This window comes from Poecilia mexicana, unplaced genomic scaffold (assembly GCF_051168715.1).
Source record: "Poecilia mexicana isolate PSO_F unplaced genomic scaffold, ASM5116871v1 scaffold_11, whole genome shotgun sequence".
Classification (NCBI taxonomy): domain Eukaryota; kingdom Metazoa; phylum Chordata; class Actinopteri; order Cyprinodontiformes; family Poeciliidae; genus Poecilia; species Poecilia mexicana.
In genome coordinates, this window is record NW_028263380.1 from 763,320 (window position 1) to 779,117 (window position 15,798).

General features: G+C 37.0%; 2 protein-coding genes across 3 annotated transcripts; both read left to right on the forward strand.

Moving 5' to 3' along the window:
* Positions 1-205: 205 nt before the first annotated feature.
* Positions 206-8,860, forward strand: snapin (SNAP associated protein). Its single transcript, XM_014975300.2, has 4 exons — positions 206-365; positions 3,762-3,808; positions 3,937-4,055; positions 6,669-8,860. The coding sequence occupies exons 1-4, from the start codon at positions 250-252 to the stop codon at positions 6,774-6,776; spliced, it is 390 nt and encodes a 129-aa protein (XP_014830786.1). The 5' UTR covers positions 206-249; the 3' UTR covers positions 6,777-8,860.
* Positions 8,861-9,245: 385 nt separating this feature from the next.
* On the forward strand, positions 9,246-15,229 carry pex11b (peroxisomal biogenesis factor 11 beta). Of its 2 annotated transcripts, none has more exons than XM_014975293.2 (4): positions 9,246-9,478; positions 11,987-12,102; positions 12,176-12,377; positions 13,477-15,229. In XM_014975293.2, exons 2-4 carry the CDS (start codon positions 12,006-12,008, stop codon positions 13,892-13,894), a joined length of 717 nt encoding a protein of 238 aa, XP_014830779.1. In that variant the 5' UTR covers positions 9,246-9,478; positions 11,987-12,005; the 3' UTR covers positions 13,895-15,229. The 2 variants fall into 2 exon arrangements, with proteins under 2 accessions (XP_014830779.1, XP_014830778.1); XM_014975292.2 differs by having other exon boundaries at positions 9,246-9,470.
* Positions 15,230-15,798: the final 569 nt, after the last annotated feature.

Below are 15,798 nucleotides of genomic sequence, written 5' to 3' on the forward strand. Positions count from 1 at the left end.
ATTTTAATTTGTCTCCTAAAGGATCTCGCAACTAAGTTTGTTTTTGTTATGTGTTTAAATTAAATCATACATTTACTAATATGTCACAAAGTTTTAAAATCGATTTGTTGACGGTTTACTAAATTATCTGTTCACATAGGAAGGTCGAAATTCCAACTCCCGTAGTTTAATAGAATGTAGCATTGATGACGGTTTACTAGCGTCACGAACACGTGACTTCCTGACTGCAGTTGTTGCTTTCTGAGCGAAATGGCTGCTGTCGCTGTGGTGGACGCATTCTCCGGTACAGATCCTGTTGCAGAAGGACTTCTCGAACTCATCAAACCTGCGATTCATCAGCTCGATTTACACGTCCACTCAGTCAGGTAAACTGGATTATGGATCACAACACAATGCGATCAATTGCCTTGACAATCACGTGACATCTCGGTCAAGAATAAATAAACTCCGTTTGCTACAATAGTATACTCGTTATTCATGTTTTATATGGAAGCACCTCCTTAATAATGGCACTAGGAGGGATATAAACACCAGTGTAATGGATAGTGAACCATTTAAATTAAATTGCCTAAATTATTCAAACTTGTAGACTATTTATTGTAAATTATTTAAAGGATGTTGCAGATTGTTTAATATTATGTCTGTTGGTGGTTTGTATTTTGTTTTGTTTAACTGTATTTGCACTTTGTAAAGTTTTGGGGTTTTTTTGTTATGTACCTCACGGGCTGCCGTAGCTAAATGAGGGCAGGCCCTATAAAAGCTGGCAAATCATTGTACCAATGAATGATTAGAACAAACTGTCAGAGATGTGCTTGGCACTATCAACACTTAGTGTTCCCCGGTGAAAGCAGCGAGGTACGTTTTACTTTGTTGTTTGTAAGTTTATGTTTATATTCTAATATTTGTATATCTGTTTAGTTTTCACGGTGATTACGGTGACTCATCAGTCACATCACATCAAAGAAAAATAAACAAACCTTGAAAATCACCCGTCGAGACCGCGCAAATTAATTCAAGTACTGGGGAGCTGCTACAAGCAGTGATGATGACGACGCTAAATTCCCTGGACGCGCATATATATATATATATATATATATATATATATATATATATATATATATATATATATATATATATATATATATATATATCTCGATCGAGCAGCGATCTATACATCCAGAGGGTGTTTTCATTGTTGCTGAAGACTTCAATCAGGCCAATATGAAGACAGTTCGGTAACACTTTATTTGAAGGGGTGTGCATAAGACTGACATGACACTGTCATAAACATAAAGAAGTCTTTATGAATGTTTATGACAGTTGTCATGAAGTGTCATTCAATAAATAATGACACTTTTAATGGAAAGTTGCTCTAAAAGTTGCATTAAAAGTCCATTAAAAGTGCCAGCTTTGCATGATTTAGTAAATTATGATAATTTAATGCAAAGTTGGCATTTTTAATGGACTTTCAATGTAACTTTTAGAGCAACTTTGCATTAAAAGTGTCATTACTTACCGAATGACACTTCATGAGAACTGTCATAAACATTCATAAAGACTTCTTTATGTTCATGACAGGTGTTATGTCATGTTTATGACAGTGCAATGTCAGTCTTATGCACACCCCTTCAAATAAAGTGTTACCAACAGTTCTCCCCCATTTCCATCAGCATGTGAACTTTGCAACCAGAGGCTCAAACATACTGGATAGAGCTTACACAAATCTTAAGGCAGCATTCAAGGCAGCACCCCGCCCCCACTTTGGCTCATCAGACCATCTTTCTGTAATATTAGTTCCTGCATATAAGCCCCTGCTCATCAGAGGAAAACCGATTGAGGAGCAGGTGAGTCTGGCCTGCAGGATCCATGTCGGCATTACAATACTGTTTTGAATGCATATATGTCCAGGGAAACTGCAACTGTAAACAGTCACACCAATGTTGAGGAGTATGCCGAATCTGTGTCTACGAACATCCTGAAGTGCATGGATTATGTCTCTGTGACCAAGATCATCACCACCAGGGCAAATCAGAAACCCTGGATGACAAAGGAGGTGCGTCAGCTCCTGAAGGCACGAAACGCTGCTTTTAAATGTGGGGACAGAGAGATGCTCAGGTCAGCCAGAGCCAACCTAAACCACATCATCAGAGTTTCAAAACGTGCCTATGGTCAGAAAATTTGACAAATTTCCCACGAGTCAGCAAATACCAGGCACATATGGCAAGGCACCAAGACTATAACAGACAAGGCTGCTTCTTTGCCCTGTGAGGACAGAACAGATTTTGTCCTCACAAAATCTGTGAGGATTTTGTGAGTGTTGTTGAGGGCTTCAACAACACTCCTGTGAGAAAATCCACCCCTCAACCAGTTGAACAGATTACTCTGTTTGAGACAGCTGATGTTTTGAGGACCTTGAGAAGAGTCAAAATACATAAAGCAGCAGGGCCTGATAACATACCAGGTCTGGTTCTCAAGAACAGTGATGACATATTTAACACCTCGCTGAGCTGTACTGTCATTCCATCCTACTTCAAGACGGCCATCATCATTCCAGTGCCCAAAATTTCCACAATTTCATCACTGAATGACTATCGCCCTGATGCACTCACTCCCATCATGATTAAGTATGTCGAGAGGCTGGTGAAGGATCACATCATCTCAAAACTTCCCTCCTCTTTTGATCCGCTCCAGTTTGCATACAGCTTCAACCGCTGCACAGAGGATGCTGTTTCCACCACACTGCCCCTGAGCCTGAAACACCTGGAGAAGAATACTCATGTGCGAATGCTGTTTCTGGACTTCAGCTCAGCATTCAACACAATCACCAGGACCCAGTGAGCCTTGGGCTGAACAACCCCCTGTGCAATTGGTTGCTAGATTTTCTGACAAACTCTGAGGGTCGGTAAAGAAGCTTCTCCCTCATCACTGGCTTCCCCCAAGGCTGCGTACTGAGTCCACTGCTCTTCACCTCGATGACCCATGACTGCCAAGCCAGGTTCAGTACGAACCACGTCATTAAGTATGCGGACGATATGACTGTGACGGGGCTCATCAGGGACAGGGACAAATTGGCCTACAGAGAGAAGGTGAAAAATCTGGTGGACTAGTGTGATACTGCAATGTCAACAAAACAAAAGAAATTGTTGTTTACAGGAAAAATCAGCCAAGTCACACACCCCTCCTTATCAATGATGCTGCAGTGGAACAGGTCAGGAACATTCAATTCCTGGGGATACAGATTACTGACACTTTGACGTGGTCCCTCCAAATCTCTGGTCTGGCGAAGAAAGCTCAGCAACGCCTGCAGTTTTTACGTCAGATGAGAAGAGCTAACCTCCCCCCTCCCTTTCTCACCACTTTCTACAAAGGGATAATAGAGAGCATACTGACCAACACCGTCTCTGTCTGGTTTGGATCATGCAACACTGGCAATGTGTGGAGAGAGTGGTGAGGACAGCTGAGAAAATCATTGGCTTCCTTCTATCCTTGACACAGCTCACAGTCGCTGCCTGTCCAGGGCTCGGGCAATTATAAAAGACCTCTTCCACTCTGAGCATAGTTTGTTCTCCCTGCTGCCCTCTAGGAAAAGGTTCAGCAGCTTCTTTCAATTTGTACATTTTTAAATGTACAGTTGAATGACAAAAAATCTCTCTCTCTCTCTCTCTCTGTATATGTATATATATATATATATAAAAAAAATATATATATATAAACGATTTAATTTCCTGTTTATTGACTGTTCTCACAAATGTCTTTTGCAGAGAAAGCCAGGTGGAATTAAGAGAACATATAGACAACTTGGCGACGGGTAATCTTTAATTGTAAAATAACACAAAACTGTACTATTGTTTTACGAACAAAAACAAAATACTTAATATTGACAATTAGACAAAGATTATGTAATGATTATATATATTTTTTGTATGTGTTTCACAGAGTTATTCAGAATAAATGAACACCAGAAGATTGCACTAGACCTGGATCCTTACGTAAAGAAGCTACTTAATGCGAGACGTAGAGTGGTGCTTGTGAATAATATTCTACAGAACGCTCAGGTTAGTGCCTGACCTTGGTTTTGGACCTTCTTTTTCTTGACTAAACCTCTTCCATACTGAAGATTAACAGAGATTTAACAATAATTAGTCAAATTTATCATTTTTTTCCTAGATCACCAAAAGACATGTGGAACTCAGTAACTCTTACATGCATGCAGTGAGCAAGCATAGTTTTTATGGAGCCAAAACTTTTTTTTCTTTTAATTTAAAGAACTCCATTTTGTGCATACAGTGATGTCATGAGGCTACTACTCAAAGTGCCTAGATGGAGTAGTGCTAGCCATATGTTTGTACATAATGCTGTTCCCACATGTGCAGTTGTGCTCAGGAATCTTATGTGTAAATGCATGTGTAGATTATCTATGTCATGCAATAATATAATTGCAATTTTAGTAAATCCTGCTTTTAATACAGTGAGATTTTCTTCAGGATTATGGAATCATTGGCATCATCATGCCAACTTGTGACTCGGTGAATAATATGTCATGTTTATTTTTTATTTTTCTCTTATTTTGTGAGGTTTTTTTTACCTTTTTTACCATGGACCTTTTTGTGTCTGGAATAAAGATATGATTGATTGATTGATTGATTGATATGGTTTGCACATTTATACTAGCCAAAGCAGCCAAATTTTACTTTTTGGAAAACCAACATCTGGCATAACACTGGCTCTTGCCTGTCTACCTTCACTGTTTCAATAGTTGCAGAAAGATAGCTTAGAGTTAATTATTATACCAAGCATTATTGGGTATTTACACAATTTTACTTTGGCTTTGAACAATAAGTTTCAAGTTTGATGTAAGCACATGGCTCATTGCTCATTAACATCTCCAACACTTTACTCAATCTGTTCCAGTGTTCTGACTATCTGTGCTCCCTATCCCTTGTGGTAATGCGTAGCACCTACTGGGGGAAATAGCTATCTACAGTAGTAAAATCTAACAAGGTAGCACAGATAGGCTCTATGCCATGAACAGCAGGACTCAAATCTCAGTCAGTGAGAGACTTAAGTCGTTTTTTTACTACTTAACCCTTGTATGTAGAAATGGGGTCAAACCGACCCTACACATGTAAAACTTGTATCATTTGCCATAGTCCTCGCACGCACAAGGATTAACTTGCTGATAATGCTCTCACACACATCAACAGCTATTGTTGTTTTTATTTAATTTTAAACGATTTAATGGCGAACACGGTAGATAAATGCAATTGACAGAAATGGGTGGATAATTTTTATATTTATATTGTATATTGCATTTGCAAGCTGTATTCGGGCATTTTATGTTTCTTTTGAAGTAAAGGCTTCCTCCTCGCTGAAAGGCCATGACGGTACAGGACATATTTTACCGTGGATAATGACGCTGTCTTGTTAACATCTTCTGTTCTGTTGTAATTTTGGACCAAAATATATTCATCTCTGGGACATAGAACCCATCTCCTTCCTGAGCGGTGTAATTCCCATCATACCTATACTTGAATATAGTTGTCTGACTGGATGAATGCGGCACCTTCGAGCATCTGGAAATTGTTCCCAACAATGAACTATACATGTGCAGCTTCACAGTTCTCTTCCTGATATCTTGTCTGATTTCTGTTGACTTTCAAATTGTGTAAAACAAGAAATCAATGTGTTCCAGCTGTAGCCTTAAAAAATTGAATAACTCAAATGTGCCATTAACGGTTTGTGGAAGGAAACACAAAAGGTTTGACCTTTTGTGTTTTAGTTAAAAAGTTATCCCTAATACACGTGCTAAAGCTAGTGACAAAAAAAAATCTCACTAAGTTTTCCAGCATTTAAAAAAAATAGAAATAATTTAGGTAATTCTAAGCTTGGGCTGATTTTGCTTCAGACCTGTATGTGTCTTTTTATCCAGTGTATGTAAATATCTGGTTTCAACTGTGCCATCTTGTCTACAATTTTGCCAGACAGGGAAGTGACATTTTTAAATCATATATTTTTATAATTGAGGACTGAATTCTCCACTACTGGAGAACTCCACTTAAGGAGGTTAGGGTTAGTCACATGGTAATTATTCCAATTGTTTGCTCTTAGCTAGAAACAACCCTGTGCCTTCAAAAATGTTACCATGGTATCTAAAATGACATTAGGTATTTTTCTTAATATCAAGTTTGACATTTTTGTATCATCCAACCATTTATACGTTGCGGGAGTAGCAGTCTAAGCAAGGAGACTCAGGCTTCCCATTCCCTAGCCACTTGGGCCGCTTTTTCAGGGGAATCCCGAGGCGTTCCCAGGCCAGCTGAAAAACATGTCCTCGGTCTTCCTCTGGGTCTCTTCACAGTGGGACATGCAAAAACACCTCACCAGGGAGGCGTCCATACCAGACGTCCAAGCCACCTCCTCTCAATGTGGTGAAGCAGCAGAAGAATAAATTTCACAAGCCAGTTCATTATGACATTCATAGTATCCATGACTAGCAACATCATTACAGCTACCATATATTTTGTAATTTTTAAATGCTGTCATTTTTTCTACTTTAACTGCAGGCTTTCCTTTCTTTTCTCATTCATCTTCTCCTTTATCATTTTAGTTAAGAGATTAATTGCCCAAGGAGTTGCAAAATATAGACTAAATAAATACTCTATTTACAGGAACGCCTGAGAAGGCTAAATCACAATGTGGCCAAGGAGACAGCACGAAGGAAGACCATGCTTGAAGCATCAGGAGTGTTCACCCCTCGATCACCTAGTAAACCATGAGCCCTGTTCCCCACTGTGCCGCATGATTTGTCCCACTGAGGCATGAAGGACTAAAAGTTCAAATACTCAGTGGGCCCATCTCTCTGGAATATTTAGATGTGTTTGCTGAAGAACTTGATGTTATCTTGCATTGCTTTGTTTTTGTCTTTAAATTAAAAATGTGTGTTTAAAATGAGCACAAAATAATGTTTGTAACAATTACTTAAAACCCCTTATGTCTCTCATTCTAGTAATTTTCAAAAATTGTTTTCAACTAAAGTGTTTGTTTCCATTGAAAGGCATACATGATGGTAATGTTAATTGTTTTGGATAGCTCTAAACTTTAGATTCAGACCTACACTTTCTGGGTTTGAATGGCAGTATTGAGTTTATCTATGGTCACATACAAATGAGGGTTTCATGGGGACTATACTTTCTTTGTTGATGAATAGTTTTAGGGACTTCAAACTTGGTACCTTTGTGAAAAGTGCATACTGCATGAGAAACGAATGATAAGCTGCTTGCGTTGCTAAGAGTTGCTGTTTGTGTGTGGTATTTATTGTAAGTTGAAATCGCATATCATTCCTGGGTATTCCAAAGAATAGTTTGTTAATCAGATAATGGCATTTAAGATTTTTCATTGTATCAATAGAGGAAATATAAGCTGAACTTATAAATGGAAATTTACTTTGGAAGTTGCAAGTTAGTCTTGCAACAGCAAGGTTTTGGCTGTTTGAAACACCTAAAAGTGGTAAATGAACTGATGAGGAACCAAATTAAAGCATTGTTTGCCATTTATATATCATATTAAATGGGTTTGTTGGACTTAATCTAGGTTTCCCCCAGAAAACTTGTTAAGACTGCTAGGGCAGTCATTCATCCATCGACTCATTGTGTTTATGAATTAAAAAATGTTTAAAGTTGACAGAAAATTTGAAAATATCATTTGATAATTATGTGTTATTGAAAGATTGGAAAATTAATACCTGAACAGCAACTATAAAGTCTTAAAAAATGCAAAAATTTTAAAAAGACTTAGGGTTAGGGTTAGCAATGCTTAGCCTGGTGGGGTACAAGTAAAACCTCGTGACCCATCAGCCTTGTAATACACCGGGGGAAACCCTGCTTCATTTTTCCCCTTCAGAGTATTCGGCTTTCCCTGCAGTGGCAGGGAAAGTTCGAATGAAAATTAAGGAGAGATTTCTTGTATTTTAGTTTCTCTTCATTGTCTCCTTGTTAAATCCGGACCAGAATGTATAATTCTCCTTATATTTCAATACAATAATAACAAATCTCTGTCATTTTTCAGAAATTTGATTGCTCCATGTTTTGAAAGTAAAATGGGAGGCAGATCTTATAGTTGTCAGACTTTCCTCCTACGGAAGCATGATCCAATTTTTGTCTGTGAAGTAGACAAATACTGTCTACAGCATAAAACTTTTTGTTTTACAAAAGCATACTGTTAGAGTATCTTATGCTATCCCGAGCTACTTCTATAGGTATTTTTGCTAGGCTTGTATTGTCTGTTGAGTCTGTTGAGCACATTTCCTTTTCCTGCTACTTTTTGTACTACACAGTAAAATATTGCTGTTTAGGTAACAACTTGATGCAAAAACTTGATTGCTTCAGTCAGTTACTTGATGCAATCAATTGGGGCTATTTGGATAGAAACATTTTCACAAATTAGATGATAAACTGAACTTAATAACTCCCTGTTGTTTTATAAATAGGATCAATGTGGAATGTCTCTTACTGACAGTGATTGGATTAAGTTTATCTCTGTTCACAAGCAGGATTTTGTTTTGGTGAACTACCCTGACATCAATTGGCATGTTTAATTTATTTGTAATCTAAAAAAATAAAAAACAGCCATAAATAACTGTCATTTCTGTTATCAAATTTTTTGTAGATGAAATGACAACTCAGTTGTTAAATTTAAAGTTTTTTTTTTGCCATGTTTGTGATTTTTTTTCTCCTCCCCCACCCCTCATTTTTATTTCTCATTGATGTTTGATCCAATTTAGACAGTTGATCAAACATGACACAAGAACAGTGATTCCAGGTTTTTGTACCAATAAAATAAAGGTAATTTTATGTCAATTAAACTCTTTGTGTCAATATGTGATGGTGAAGTCTTAAATATTATTTTGTGATTGTCGTCGTCAGAAGTGCACAACTGCTGTTCCCTGAGAAGGTGTCAGCCCGTCTATATTAACGACTGTTGGCTTAGAGTAAATATTTCTGTTACTCCTTTCTTTTTAAATTTGGATACACATAGTTAAAGACCTACCTCCCATATCAATTATATGTTGTCTCCTACCAGATTCGGGTCCACACAGAACCAAATTCCAGACGATGTTTTTCCACATTGGCAACAATTTATTTAACTTGATGAGATTATAATTTTTTCCCGCTCACTTTCTATCATTTTAGAAAGACCTGTTGTTTTGCCTGTTGGGGGCAGTATACAATCTAACAACAAGGTCTACTACCGGAAATTCAGAAAACGTTTCAACGAAGTGTTTTCAGCGTGCAGACTTAAAGAGGGGGCTCTAAGCCTGCCATTACTGGCTCAGGACTAAAAGGACAAGTAGCATTAACTGCTCCGTAGGTTTACAGCCAGCCAAGTAGTCCTAGGCCCGGAACACCATCATCCAAGATGGACTCCTGGGTTCGGTTCAACACCCAGAGTCAGGGCAAGGAGAGAGTTTTGAGGTAACACGGTCAGTGTTGTCGGTATTAAAGAAGCGGTGCCCCTGAGGCTACTCATTGTCCATTCTCAGTTTTATTTTAGTATATTTTGGGTATGGGTCTGAAGTATATTTTTAGGGGGGTTGAAGGGAGGTTGTATATAATATGCCTCTGTGAGATGCTTAAGTTAATACTGTAATTCGGACTATAAATATTTACATTTACCAAAATTTAGAGACCAGTTGGAGGGACTAAGCCAATAAAAGTCCCCTCCACCCTGCCCCTTTAGCATCTCAACACTGTGCTACGCTAAAACCATAAGCTTTGGGGGAAACAAACTCAGGGTTAGGGTTAATATATCTGTGGCAAGCCGTTTTAACATAAATTCGGTTTTACCGCCCTTACATTCCAGATATCTCAAATTGTTTTGTGACTAGACGTTTCAGCGATTTAAGATATCTCTAATTATATTTCGACTAGACAAAATAACTATTTGAGATATTTCTAATTACATTCTGACTAGTCGAAATGACGTCAGATTTACCATTGACTTGTATGGAGACTTCAATTCAAGATATCTAAAATTAATTACTGACTATCTGAAATACACATTTCCAATATCTACAATTAAGTTAGTACTAGTCATAAAGTAAATTCAAGATATCTCGATTTTGGTTTTTACTAGTCATAATTCCAATTAAAGATATCTCTAATGATTCCATAATTCAAGATATCTTAAATGTATTTTTGGATAGGAGATATGTAGTTTTGACTAGTGAAAACTAAATTATAGATATCTTAAAATCAAATAATGACTAGACAAAACTAAAGATTTCTTGAATTGTAAATTTGACTAGTCAAAATTCCTTTGAATTCTCTAATGAATTAGATATCTTGAATTACACAGCTTTTCTATTTAAGATATCTTAAATTGACATTCTGACTAGCCAGAATGACATTACTGAATTAGTATTCTATCTAGTCAAAACGTCCCTGACTTGCATAGCAATTTGAAAGTTTAATAAAACAATGAAAAATAGAGAACACAACAAAAGATGTTTGAAAATGGTTTGACAATAGCAATTTTAGCTTTTCAAAGCTGTTTTTAAGTGCATTTGGTTTGTCGGAAATGAATGAAAAGAAAATTCTTTGCAGATATCAGAAGCACTCTTATACTTTATGAAGTTTTGCTATCTCCGCATTTCCAACATTGTCGAGCTCTTTCTAATTTGTGGCATTTACTGACAATTTTGTGCAGGAAACATTAAATTCTGCAGGCAACTGTTTGGACACCACAAAGGGGCTTCCACATCATTCTTAATTCAGATATCTAAAATTGTAATTTTGACTAGTCATAATTGTGTTGAAGATGTCTTAAATCGTAATTATGTGTCTCGTCAAATGTCAGACCAGTGACGTCATTTGAGATATCTTGAAAGGAATTTTGACTAGTCATAATTGTGTTGAAGATATCTTGAATTATTATTCTTACTAGTCAGAATGTAAAGACAGATATCATAAATTATCATTCCGGATAGTCAAAATGTAGTTTTGTCTAGTCAAAATGCATTTTTAGACATCTGGAATGTAATTACGGATAGTCAGACGAAACTGAATTTATGTTAAAATGGCTTGCCATAATATATCCATATTATGCTGGTGGCATCCATCCATTACCATCCAGTAATGGGTGGATGAATTACATTAACAAGAGACATGCAAACTTATATGTTGGTTTTTTCTACTCTTTCCCTTTATTTTCTCTGTCCCTGAAGGATAAGTCCTTTTGCAAAATAGTTTTGCTTACATATTTTCCACCAGTGCTTTTGAGGTTTTGGATGTGCTCTGCACATTGCACGGCAGTTCATGTTACCAGTGAAGCGTGACCTATCGTGGCCACTAGGGAGACTCTAAGGACAATTTATTTTTTTTCTTTTTGCCCACATAAAGAATGATTTCTACAAAGTTCTATAAAAATGTTTATTTTTTACAATAACATATATTTGTTCTATTTCTCTAAAAGCAAAGTTCAAACCAAAACAAATAAAGACATATCAATATATTACTGTAGGGCACCTGTATAGATAAAGCAGAAAGTAGAAGCAATTCAATGTGAAAAAAAATATTTTGATTGATAAAGTACTGGCACACAGAGGATGGAAAGTAACTAGTTGCATAGCTGTAATCAGAATTTGTCTGTACTTTGTAGTTTGTTTACAAAACCTGAGCTTTTCAGTAAAGTATTTAACTCAGTCTTTTCATGAACCATAACCTGAGCAGGAAAGCCCTTCATTTCCTGCTCAGTCGATATTAGAATATTTTACCTTACAATTAAAATGATCAATGGTATTAGGAATGTGTAGCTGCTCATTTTCTTTATGTGCTGGTGAATCAGTTTTTAAAGTATTAAGTTTTGTTATTTTTTTAAATCCAGTTGATTTAAAATTTAGCTCAGTTTGATCTGTGATCATCCTTCTTTAATTTGGTTCTCACCTGAGAAATAGCTATCTGCTTACTGACTGTTTTTTCATCCACCACAGGGCTGCACAGTATGCTTGCATGTTGTTGGGCTACACTCTGCACAAAAGCAGTGTAGCCACTGACCTCCAAAGAACTATCAGTGAACTGGAAGCACATATGAGCCTGACAAGAAAGTGTAAGTGTAAAAATTCAGTATGAGTTTTGAGTACAGAAGCTCTGCCGGTTCTGACATGTGTGATGTCCCACAGTGCTGCGTCTGGGGAACTCTGTGGAGGCTCTGCAGGCAGCCAAGACGACCATTCACCTTTCTGACAGTGTTCTGAGACTGTGCCTTACCATTGGTCATCTGAACAGAGCCATGTACTTTGCATGTGACAATGTTGTGTGGGCAGGGAAAATTGGCATAATTTCCAAACTTGATCAACAGAAATGGAATCATAGATCTTTCAGGTAAGTTACGTATTATTTTTTCTGTGGGTTTTTCTCTGAATTCTACAGTTTCACTATTTAAAACTGTCTGTTATTGGTATGTTCTTAGCAACTTTTATATCCAAAGCAAACAATTAATTTGGTAGGCCTTTAAATCACAGTGATACAGAAATCATGTGTCTGTTAAAAAATCAGATTTACAGCCTTTTAAAATGACACAAATATGTTTAGGGCCAGCTTGAAGATAACTCTTCTATATTGTATCAAGTCTTTCACAGCTTGCCCTGTGTTTAGCTCCGTCCATTTTTCTATCAGGGATATTTATCAGGAATAGGCATTCAGGGCTTGCCGGAGCAGTTTGCAGCTGAGTGTGAAGTGGACAGGACAAGGATCAGTGCCTTTAGATGAAAAAGGGTAGAGTGCCATCTTCAGGTCAAGGTTCTGCCCCAAGTTGAGGAGTTTAAGTATCTCTGGGTCCACTTTATGAATCACACAAATCAGGTAAAATCAGAGTGGGATATTGATAGGCGAATTGGTGCTTTGATGAGGGCACCGTAGTAAAGAGAGCTGAGCCAAAAAGCATAGCTCTCAATTTACCTTTTGAAAAATAGGTAAATTGAGACCGTTTATCAACAGGATCAAGGTTCCTACTGATGACGCAAACACGTTTAAAGTAATGTAGTATGTTTTTTACATACCTATAGTCTATAGTGCAGCTTGAGTCAATGTATCTGAATGAATGTTTTAGGATCAGATGTGATTTATAAATGTTTGAATATGAAAACCCTAAAGATGTCAAGTCAATTATTTTGTCAACTAATATATATATATATATATATATATATATATATATATATATATATATATATAGTGAGGAAAATAAGTATTTAAACACCCTGTGATTTTGCAAGTTCTCCTACTTAGAAATCATGGAAGAATCTGAAATTTTCATTTACACACACACACATATGTATATATATATATATATATATACATATGTGTGTTTATATATAAAAATTCTAAACTTATGTCAACATGTGATATGTTCATCTTAAACTGTAAATGAATGAAATAAATAAATATAAATCTACAATTGAAACATATGTGTTGAACTTGACAGGTACTACCTATTTGCTCTGATTCTCAATGTCACTCGAGATGTGTATGAACTCTGCCTGCTCCTGGACTGCGAGGATTGTTACAGAAGTACCAAATCACCATTGTCTACTAGTCCCAGCAGTGCCATCCTGGCTGACCAACTGTCTTCATCATCATCATCCTCTTCCATTCCAGTCACTGCGACTCCTGCTGTCATGTGGGTCTGGCTCCGCAAACGCATCCATCAAATAGGAACTGTCCTGTACAACAACCCACCACTCCTGTTGGACCTGCTGAAGAATGGCTGTGATATTTTTATTCCACTGGATAAGCTGGGGATTTATCAAACTGGCCCAGGGTTTGTTGGGACTTGTGGGTTGCTGTCATCAGTCCTCTCTATTGTCACCATGCTCCACCCATGGCTGAAACTCAAGCCATGAACCCAGATAAACCATACACAATGGGTCATCGCACCAAATTCTGTGAAAGAAAGGGTGTCCTGCCATCTCTGTTTGATGTTTCGGTTCCATCCACCAGTAGGTGGTTTGTCATTCCAAACAAAACATTTCCTTGCTCCACCTGGGGCCAAATATATTAAAAAATATACCAACAAATGCATGTCACTAAAACTGTGCGCACACTACAGAAATGTTTGACAGTTTAAATGTTCATTTTTTTATTGGTTCATTGGTTTATTCGTTTTATTGGAAAATATAATTTTTTTTACTGAAACTCATAATATCATAAAGATAATTAAAAATAGTTTCCAAACATACAGAAATCACATAGCAGGAGTTTGTTTTTCTGTCTACAGACCAGTAATTAATCTCACTGGACAATGTGACTTTCTCTTTAAAATGTACTGAAAAAGGTGGATGGCTTTGTTGGAAATTTAGTTTAGCATCTGACCCCTGTTGATGCAGTCTAAATTTCAGTTTTTCAAATAATTATCAGGTACTAATATCCAAGAAATATGTTATTTCACACTCGTTTGATACACCATGACTTTTAACTCATCAGTGTGCAACTCGAGTATGCTAACAAGATGCAGTGTCTATTATTTCTCTACCTTGTGGTATTTCCTCTGATGAAAAACCACAATGATATGTTATGTTATATAAAGTACCCACCCTCCCCTTATGTTTTTTTCCAGGGGTTAGTTTGTCAATAAGGGAAAAAAAATCTGGACTAAAATTTGTTCAGAAAAAAGTAAAATATTTTCAAACTTACATCCCGGTGTTGGACTCAGGGGATTCGACCTAATGACCTCAGTAAATACTTAACTTTACTGTGATTACAGGTATTAATTTGTTCAGACAATGTTAAATCTTTCCTTTTTATTTAGTGTTAGACATGAGCCATCTTGGTTGGAAAATTTCCCACCCAGACTATATCTTTCAGTTATGGAAACAAAGACGTGGCTCCAGAAGAAACATATCAAGGTCATGGAATGGAATGGCCATGATATGTTTCCTGACCTCAATCCCATTGAAAATCTATGGAGAGAGCTGAAGCTCCAGGTTTACAAACGCAAGCCTAAAAATAAGAATTTGGAGATGGGCCAAAATTACTCCTTATAGGTGTGCACACCTTATTAAAAAAACAAAAACTACTGCTTTCCAACAAGGGTTTTGCCACCAAATATTAAATGTTTCACTGGGGGCGTCAAATACTTATTTCCTTCAATAGAATTCAATTTCTCATTTTATGTAATTTTCTGTTTTTCTTTTGATACTCTGTGTCACTGTTAAAATAAAGCTGGCATAAAATTCTGAGATGTTTCATTTTTTGTATACATTATTTTTTGAAGTCAGTGGGGGATCAAATACTTATTTCCTCCACTGTAAGTAAACATACAAAAAGGTTGGACATTTGTCCAACCTCTTTGTAAGGTCAAGAATATTTTTATGCATTTTCATCAGACTTTATAACTTTTGCCTGAACTGATATATTCTCCCAGATGAATCCTAAGTTAGTATATGTAGCTGGAGCACAACACAATGTTACATTTCTGACAATGGAAGGCTGACAATTTGGACGGGATCAACAACCAGAGAGAGGAAGAGTGAGGTCGTTGGGGAGGAGTAAAGAGGCAAAATAGGAAGAGGCAGAGGAGGAGATGCCAATTTCCATCACACCATCATATGGTAGTTTGTAATGTAAAGGTTTGTGTCCCACAACAGGATGCCGGTGGAGTTCCTATCACTTTACTCTTCATTTCTCAACCCCAATGAGGAATATTTTAGATTTTTTCTCAGCATGTGGAGATGGAAATATGGAGATGCACCGCAGTTCCCACGGCACTGCATGTACAATTTTCCTTAAAATCTTATATTCCCATTTT